General features: G+C 37.0%; 1 protein-coding gene and 1 long non-coding RNA gene across 4 annotated transcripts in view; one reads left to right on the plus strand and one right to left on the minus strand.

Annotated features, from left to right (window-relative positions):
* The window catches only part of ADK (adenosine kinase), a 645,392-nt gene that overhangs the window by 94,181 nt on the left and 541,437 nt on the right, over window positions 1–9,774 (plus strand). For both annotated transcript variants that reach the window (XM_007478433.2, XM_007478434.3), the window contains exon 3: window positions 930–983. In XM_007478433.2, the coding sequence (XP_007478495.2) occupies window positions 930–983 (54 nt within the window). The remainder of the gene's footprint in view (window positions 1–929; window positions 984–9,774) is intronic.
* LOC103105714 (uncharacterized) overlaps window positions 9,603–9,774 on the minus strand; it is a 20,570-nt gene continuing 20,398 nt past the window's right edge. For both annotated transcript variants that reach the window (XR_001626188.2, XR_008916879.1), the window contains one exon: window positions 9,603–9,774. This exon is cut by the window's right edge and continues 764 nt beyond it. This is a non-coding gene — a long non-coding RNA (uncharacterized LOC103105714).

Raw genomic sequence — 9,774 nt, forward strand, 5'->3', positions numbered from 1 at the left:
AAAGAAAGAATTAAGGGAAGGAGAAAGAGAGAGAATTAACTTAAACTGCTCTGGCTCCGGCTGAGCTAAGCAGTAGAAAAAGGCCTAGGCCAAAATGCTCTCCAAACTGAATTCAATTGTCCCTGAACTGTTCCTTCGTCTCCTTTTAAAGAGATTTTTCTCTTACGTCCCCTAAATTTTCACATCTACCAATTGCAGTAGACTCTTTTTTCCAGGACTGTCCATTCTTAGTTTTCACCTTCTTTGGTTTTCACCTTCTCTGGTTAGATTAAATCTTCTGAGTACTTCACACCTCTTTATTAAGCTTGCCTTTTGTAAGTTACTTGACCTTTTTAGGTTCTAATTTAACCTTTATAAGTACTTAACACCGTTTTGTATTAGATCTAAAAATAGACCTAGCTTAAGGTTTTAGCTTTACTATAAGGTATGAGTTGGGGACTTTTCATTGTTCAATCAGGAGTTTACAACTTTATCTTACCGTAAGGCACTGTCTGAGTAGGGTGGAGTAATTTCCAAGTTCACAGTTGTAACCAGTTGACAGCCTGATTGTACACAACAGATGATTCAGAAATGTCTCCCATATCAGTTATATCCCTTTCTTTCACATGGATTAAAGATAATCATTTTTTTTTGAGGGGTCTTTTGGTGTTCTTGATAACTAGCACCTACATTAAATTCTTCTGGAATATAGGATCTATGATATTTAGGCATGGAGGCTTCAATATATCCTTATTATGACAGTGGAAAGTGATCAGATAGATAGTGATAGACTGTCCAAAGAAAAAGTCAAAAAGAAACAAGGGACAGCTCAATATGATGTAAAAAATTGGTTGGAGGACAATTCATGTGTAACATCCTAGCTCATTGATTGGTCTGTTAGACAAATATATTTGTGCATTTCTATGACTAGTAGTTTCTGTTTTTTACAGGTATGGTCTGAAACCCAATGACCAAATTTTGGCAGAGGAGAAACACAAAGAATTGTAAGTACATTTTAGAATATTATACTTAGCATGTGGTGCTGTCTCTGGTTAGTATACTAACATGGGATGATGGGAGCAAAGTGAAAGTGAAAAGGACAGACTGATCCTGAATCTGACAAATTGCTGTGAATCCAGAGAAATCAAGATCTGACAGTGAATTAGCAGTGAAGTGGGGTAGATCAAAATACCAAAATGGATTGGAGGGCATAGAAACTTATTTCCACATTAACCATGTAGTGAAACCCCCTCCCCCTGTAAGATTTAAAAGAGTGGGAGCCATAAACTGTAAGAGTTAAAATGGTTGGGTGTCTTAAACTGTAGTGAGTTAAAATAGTGGAAGACTTAAATTGTGGCTGCTAAAAGAGTAGATGAGTAAGTTGTGACCACAGGAAATATGTTTTCACTACCATGTTTTGTTTTAAATCAAATATAAGGTGGTCGCCAGGGAAATATTCCCAATTATTCAAATATACCCAAGTCAGCTGGGTTTTTTAGAGATTTTAATTAATACAAATGAGGAATTAAAGAAAAGGAGAGAAAGAGAGAAAAGGGGAATAATGAGAAAAAGATAGGCCAGCCCAGGGCAGTCCTGGCCAATTCAGGCCTCAGCCCTTAAGAGAAAGATCAATCAGTCCTTAATAACTCACCACAAGATCTGTCCAAGCAAGGTTTCTAGTGACACCAGGCCAGCATCATCTCAGCTGCCTCCACCAGCTCAATCCTCCATCTGCCTCTGAATGAATCTTAGCTCCTATTTAAAGGGCATTTTCTCCTATGTCATGTAAAGATTAAATTTTAGGGAATATGGGAGGCTGAGGCAGGTAGAAATTAGTTTCTCTCTGCAAGGAGTATTATATTTTTTAGAGGTTTATTAAAGGATAAAGATTAAAGAATATACAAATAAGAAACATGTGCCTAGGCCAGAGGCCTAGACAAAATAACCTCACATCACGCAAGAGATGCGCCTGCTCCAAAAAGGAAGTCCAAAAAGAGCCAAGAGAGAGCCCCTCAAAAGCCTTTGAATCAGCTTAAATACCTTCTCGATCTCGGCCCAGGTGAGATTACAAGGCATTCTGGGGAAGTGGAGCAATGGCTCGTTGGGATTGTAGTCCTGTATTCGAGTCTATTTTTTACATGCCCCCGTGTGAACATTTTTGGAAAAACTAATTTTTCCCCAAAAGGATCATAAAAACATAATAAACTTAAAAGATTACAATAGTGTGAGGATAAGAGAAAATAGAATAAAACCAATAATTGCTGAACACATTGACAAAAAGCCGTTAGGGGGCAGTCCCCTTTAGCATAAAAGTATACATACAAATAAATGTTCAATCAACCACACCCAAAGTTCAATTTTGTGCAACTTGTGGTCTGGAGGCTTCTTCATGGTGGCTTCTCCAACAGTTCAGTTCTAGATTCAGAGAGGTAGCATCTTCTTTACCTAAAATTCTTCTCAAAAGGAATTTAAACTTTGCAATTTAAATAATATTTTTTTTACATTCCCCCGTGTTGTGGGTGATTGAAAGATTCAGAATCAGTTAAGGATGCATGGCTGAGGTATGAGGTATATGAATCAATTGGCAAGAGATATTAAAAAGACATCAGAAAATCCAAAAGAAAACAAAAATTTCTGGATGAAAATATAGACTATCAAAGTCTTATGTGTAAAAATTCCAAGTAGAAGAAAAATAAATCTATAACAGGTCCTTCAATCAGGGCCCAATCAAAATGATCTAAGTAATGATGCATTTACCCAGTCAGTGCCAGGACTACAGAAAGGTACCACACTATGAGAGGCAGAAAAGAAAGGGACCAGATTATAGAAGCCAAGTAGGAGCCAAGGTTTCAGGGATACTCGTCTGAGTATCTTCAGGGTGAGTATGGATACAAGGAAAGCCTATGTCTTAACACATGTTAAACATAGTAACCTCGAGTCTTCACACTAGGTTCAAGACCTTGGTATTGGCCTAGAAGTGCATCAATCCATCCTGGATTGGCCTTTCTTTGGCTCTGTGCAATGGCTCTTGTGTATATATCTTGTCCTGGAATCAGACAGAATCATTAAGCAAAGTCCCATAATTTATTTAAATAATTAGTGGCATCATTTTTATAGTCACAAGCCTTTTGGGGCATGTATTAGCAAATGTATCTTAAACTTAAAAATCAAAAGGTTAAAGAAAATCTTAATGCTGGTGACATGTGCTTCAAATATAAAAAGGAGAGAAAAAATAATAAAAAAACTGAAAAAGTATATTGCACATGCAAGAAAAATATAATAATAAAAGAGCTTTAAAAAATTCAAAAATATAGCTTATAACCATTGACACTCTGTGTCAGTTAAGAAAATATAAAATACAAGGCTTTCTCACCAAAAAATGAGATCCATTTCCTCTTTGTATCTGGCCATGATCACTGTGTGTAGAAGGCAAATGAATTGAACAAGGTTAACAATTTTTTCATCTTTAAAAATACAGTAGTACAAATATGTAGATATCAAAATCCCCAAAATTCTCAATAGCTCAATTAATTACAATAGCAAACAAACACACTATCATATTTCACATAAGTTGCTGTATGAAATTTTAAAACCTATGAATTGATGGACATTTGTCACAATTTTTACAAACATAGCAATCCTTCAACCTTGGTATTTAAACATATTTTTTAAAACAAAGTGAAACTCATCTTGGGTTTAGAACATAATCAAGAAATCTATATATCATTCTGGTAGAAGTAAAATAGTGAGCTGAAGAGTATAAATAAAGAGATGCTCCTTTTTTGGGAGGCTTTTTAAGGGTACAAATGCCCTGAGATTAACTGCCCAACTTCCATTCACATGTGGGAAGGTTGGGTGTTTATAAAATGTATTTCACTTCAGCTAATGGGCCTTACCTCGTGGTAGAGGCAGGCAAAAATAACCAGATTGTTAAAAAAAATTCCAAAAATCATATTTAAAAAACCCTTAAAATCAAATCATTTGAGGTATTTAGCACATTAAATTTTCCAAAGGTTGTTAATACAATTATAACCTGTTCTGAAGTCCATCTATCCTCAGCAAAATAGAAAAAAGCTGTTTTTTCATATATGGGCTTATTCACAATAATATTTGTTCAACACAGTTATAGGGGAAAAACAACAGAATTTTAAAACTCAGTACATTGAAAATAAATTCAATCAACCTTCAGTTCACAGAATAATATTGAATCCAGTAATATATGAACTTAAAATCACAAAGTTAAACCATAACAAAAAATGCAATAGAATACAGAGATTTATATAAACCACTGGAGTCTGAAATGCCTTAGAATATAGCCTTTAGTCTTTAAAGTTCCTTGGGTGGGTTTTTTTGTTTTGTTTTGTTTTGTTTGTTTGTTTTTAATTATCCATTTAAATGTCTATTGTCCGAAGGTAGAGTAGTAAAGGCTAGGCTATGGGGTTCAAGGGCCCCATAGCTGGGAAGCATCTGAGGCCAGATTTTAACTAGAGACCTCCCGTCTCTGGGCCTGGCTTCTAGGTCGCTGGGCCACCCATTTTCAAATTCAAAGTTGAATCTTTGGGCTGAGTCTGCTCCCTGACAGGCAGGTAAAATCAATGAAATTGCCAGAAGAGTCAAAAATCCTTTTAAACCCATTGCTTTTTAGGTTTCTGTTTGAAAAGATCTGTTTTTTCTCTCTTTCCCCTCTCTGATACTCCTGTGGCCAATATCCCCATCCACATGGAGGCTTAGCCCAAGGGAAAATTACCCGTTCTCCTTTCCCTCTCTTCTCTCCCCTCCACCCACATGGCCAATACTGTTACCAGCTGGTCGAAATGAGTCCTGAGCGATCTCCTCCAAGGATCTGGGTGATGAGCCAACTGGAGTCGTGCTCGTGGGTCTGGGGCGCAGAAATAGGCAGGCAGCGGCAGCGGGCCGGTGAGAGGCCAGGAGCAGGAGCGGCTGCGGGGGTGGGCAAGGCCGGGACCAGGTACCAGGTGAGGAGGATCAGGGCTGCAGGCTGCAGGCAGGAAGCGGCGGGGCCGAGCCAGGTGGGGTGGGCAGCAGGTCCGGAGCCTGTGCTTTGTGAGGGTAGAAAACCTTGGCCAGAGAGATATGGCTCAAAAAAATTTTTTTTTCTAGGTACTAGATATTAAAGATTAAATCAGAAGATTCAGTTTTTTCTCCCGAAGTGGTTACGCCAACCGTAAAGATTAAATTTTAGGGAATATGGGCGGCTGAGGCAGGTAGAAATTAGTTTCTCTCTGCAAGGAGTATTATATTTTTTAGAGGTTTATTAAAGGATAAAGATTAAAGAATATACAAGTAATAAACATGTGCCTAGGCCAGAGGCCTAGACAAAATAACCTCACATCACGCAAGAGACAAGCCTGCTCCAAAACGGAAGTCCAAAAAGAGCCAAGAGAGAGCCCCTCAAAAGCCTTTGAATCAGCTTAAATACCTTCTCGATCTCAGGTGAGATTGCAAGGCATTCTGGGGAAGTGGAGCAGTGGCTCGTGGGGATTGTAGTCCTGTATTTGAGTCTATTTTTTTACAGTCACCTCCCCTAAGTCCTTATATCTACCAATCACAGTAGACGTTTTTCAAAGGACAGACCATTCTTAGTTCACACCTGAGTAGACTAGGATCTCTGAGTAAGTTTTTTCCTCTTTGCTCTTTGTAAGTTCACAAGTTGCTTGACCTTTATAGGTACTCATCTTAAGAACTTTTTGCCTTATTATAAGTATGGGTTTATGTACTTTTCATTGTTCAGAAAAGAGTTTACAACTTTATCTTCCCTTAGGGCAGACTTAAGTAGGTGGAATAGAGTTCGCACATTCCTGATCTAAGTAGAGTTCACTGCCCAAATGGGGAATGGTCTTAATCTAATCTTATAAAGTAGGGTCTGGGAATTTTTAAGGTTCACACCCCAATGAAATTAAAAAAAAATGCTTCCATGAGCATTTAGTCTCCATCAGTTCTTTCTTTGAGGTGGATAGCATTTTTCATCATAAGTTCTTCATAATTTTCTTGGATTATAGTATTGCTGAGAATAGCTAAGTCTTTCAGAGTTGATTATTTTTAAAGTACTTCTGTTACTCTGTGCAATGTTCTCATGGTTCTCACTTCACTTTGCATCAGTTTATGTTTTTTTCTAAGTTTTTCTGAAAACAGCCTGCTTTTCTTTTTATGCTATAGCATAATAATATACCACAACTAGTTCATTTAATCCCCAAATGATGGACATGTCCTCAATTTCCCATTCTTTGCCTCTACAAAATGAACTGTTCGAATATTTTTGTACAAATAATTTCCTTTTGCTTTTTTAAAAGTCTCTTTGGGATACAGACTTAGTAGTGGTATTGCTGGGTCTATAAAAGTTAAAATTCGCCATCATTGCAAAAATTAAAATTTTATAAGATTTATTAATGATCATTAGAAGTAAAGGAATAAAAAAGTAACAGAATAAAACCACGTGCCCATGGCTAATCTACCTGTTCAAAAACCCCATCCTCCATGGAGTCGCCGACAGGAAGCAAAGAGAGTGAGACATATAGTTCTCTGTCTATGTCAGAACATAATGACAGGAAGTCAGTGTGCTCCTAGGAAATGTAGCTTTTAGGGTAACATATTTTCAATTACACAATCCCTCCTGAGATCCTTGGAAGACTGGTCTCTCCAATGGATCTTTTAAATATAACCAACTTTTAAATTACAATAATTTGGGGATATAAAGGGAAAGATAACAAAATCAATGATTGCTAGCCCCATTGACAAAAAGCCAATTAAGGGGCAGTCCCCTTTGGCATAAGAATATACATACAAAAATGCATTCAACCCTACACACTTCAAATCACCACATCCCAAAGTTTACTCTGGTCTTCTGGTGCATTATGTTTTCTGTGCAGTCATCTTCATGTGGGCTTCTCCAACTAGTTCACTTTCTGAATTTGGAGAGGTAGCATGTTTCTTATCTTACATGTACTCTCAAAAAGAATTTAACTTTGAATTTTAGAATACTAATACATTCCACCCTGAGGAGGATAGTGAAAAACAACAGGGATCACTCAGGGATGCATGGCTGAATTATAAGGTATATGAATCAATTGGCAAAGAGATCAAAAACATTAAAAAATCCAAATGAAAAAGAAAAAGTAACTTCTGGATGAAATATAGACTATCAAATTCTTATGTGTAAAAATTCTAAGTAAATGAAAATACCCCTATAACAGGTCCTTGAATCAGGACCCAATTAAAATGATACATGTAATTATTCACTTAACCAGTCAGTAGCTGGGACTACAGAAAGTTTGCCACACTATGAAAGACAGAAGAGGGACTAGGTTATGGGACCCAGAAGGACAGCCAAAGTGAGGTGCTTGTTATAATGTAGGCCAAGAAAGACCTGCCTCTGACATGTCAAACAGCCTCAACCTCAAATCCCAAGGAAGTTTAAGTCCTCTTGTCTTGGCATAGAAGTTCATCAATCCTATCTGGATTGTTTTGTTCCTTTTTGATCTTGTGCTTCTTGGCACTTGTTCCTTTCTGGAATCAGACAGAATGATTAAGCAGAGTCCCATAATTTTTAAACAATCAATGGCATCATTTTTATAGTCTAAAGATTTTTGGGTATGCATTGACATTAGGGCAAATGTATTTTAAAATTATATTATTGCAAAATAAAAAAAAATTTGAAGAAATATCTTAATACTGTTGACATGTGTTTCAAATACAAAAGGAGAGAAAAAATAAAATTGAAGTAGTATATTGCACATGTAAGCAAAAGCAATAAGAAATAAAGTTTTAAAAATAAAAAAAACTTGGCCATGATACACAGTATGTGTGCAAATGATTTTTTATAAAGTAACAAAATTTTAAAAATGAGTAGTATAACAGCTAATGCACATTCAAGAAGAATCAAAATCCCCAAAGTTATGATAACCCATTTAATGATAATAGCAAACAAGCCCACTATCATTTGGATTCACATTCGTCTGCTGTATGATATTAAAAAAAAAAAACAATCTAAGAAACCAATGGATACTTGTCACAAGTTTTACAGGTGTAGCAAATCTTTCAAACTTGGCAAAGATATTTTTAACAAAGTATATTACTGCCATTATTTCATAATTTGGCAGAAGAGGCTAGACACCCCCCCCCCCCCAACCTTTGTACTATTGATGTTGTGTCTAAAAATGTCACCAAGAATCTAGATCATTCTGGTGGAAGAGTAGAGTTAACTGAAGAGTTACAAATAGGAGATGCTCCCTTTTGGGAGCCATCCAGGGGTACCATGCCCTAGGAACAACTTCCCAGCTCCTCTGGTATGAGATATATCACATCCATTACATTTTTACAAAAGAGGAGGTGCTGATTATACTTGTACTTCATTTCAGCTACTAAATGGACCCTTTACCTCTAGTTACAAATAACTCAGAGCCAGACAAGTTGATCAGTCAAAACTATTGAAAAAGAACCCAAGAAGATATCTAAAAATTATGTCTGAAGACCCCTTAAAATCAATTTGAGATATTAGTTCATAAAATTCTCCAAAGGTTGTTAACCAGATTGATCTATTCCACCCATCATCTATGTGGCAATTAACAAAGTCAAAATGGAAGAAAAGGCTGTTTATGGGTTTTTACAATGATATTTTATTCAATATAGTTATAGGGGAAAGGTAACAGAATATATCTAATAGCCAATACACAATAGGTTAAAATCATTCAGTGTAACAGAATATTATTCATCAGATTAATATTTGAACTTAAAACAACAAAATTAAATCTTAAAGCAATCAGCAAAGTACAATAATATCAGAGAATTTTATAAAACAATGCAGTCTGAAAAGGCTTAAAAATTTCACCTCCAGACTCTTTACAGTTAATTCCCTATTCATTTAGGTTCCTTTTGTCACACCTCTGGGATCTCTAATAGTCAGGGAGAATTCCTTGCTGAGTTGGATGAATCATAGAGATTGAGCAGGCCAAAATGGCAAGGGTTTTTAGGGAGGTGAATTTCTCGCCTGAATTTTAGGCAAGATAATCGCAAGGTTCAGTGCACCCAGGAATGGTAGGAAGAAAAAGCATCTTAAAACTGGGAGTTGTTTGAAAAAGGCAATGGACTAGTCTTTCATAGTGTGAACTATGCTTTCAATTTTACTTCTCTTTTGGAAGAATAACTTTCCTTCCCCTATCCCCTTGGAATAACACACTAAGGAGCAGCTTGCTTCCCCTGCCATGTTGACAGGGAATTAGGAAGCTAATTATTGCCTAAGGAAAACACACTCCTGCTTTACCAGCTGCCCTGAGATCAGCTCTAAAGATTCCCAGCTTGTGTGTAAAGACAACCTTGGTGGCAGCAACCAGCATCTTGAGCGGGATCAGGAAGATCACGAGGATCAGGAGCAGATGGCTGGTTCAACCCAGGAAGCTAGATCATCGTCGAGGAATGCTGGCTCAAGCAGATGGGCATGAAAAGCAACTATCTCTTCTTTTTAAGAGTCCCCAACTAAGTCACTCAAACTAAAGAATCCAGGGGGGGGGGTGGCAAAAAATGGGAAAGAAAAAAACCTGGCAGGAGCAGGGCAGCAACTCTGAAGAGAGTTCAGAGTACTCTCATAGTTCTTGAGGGGTTTTGGGGTGGGGGGGGAAGCCATGGCAGGAGAAATATGACTTAAAAATTGAGAATTCTTTCTCCAACTTCAGTGGTTAGTCTACAATAATTTAAAGTATTATATTTATAGAGATTTATTAATGACCAAGAGAAATAAAGGAATAAAAAGGTAACAACGTAAAACCATGTGCCTATGGCTAA

The sequence above is a fragment of the Monodelphis domestica genome, chromosome 1, assembly GCF_027887165.1.
Source record: "Monodelphis domestica isolate mMonDom1 chromosome 1, mMonDom1.pri, whole genome shotgun sequence".
In the NCBI taxonomy this organism is placed as follows: domain Eukaryota; kingdom Metazoa; phylum Chordata; class Mammalia; order Didelphimorphia; family Didelphidae; genus Monodelphis; species Monodelphis domestica.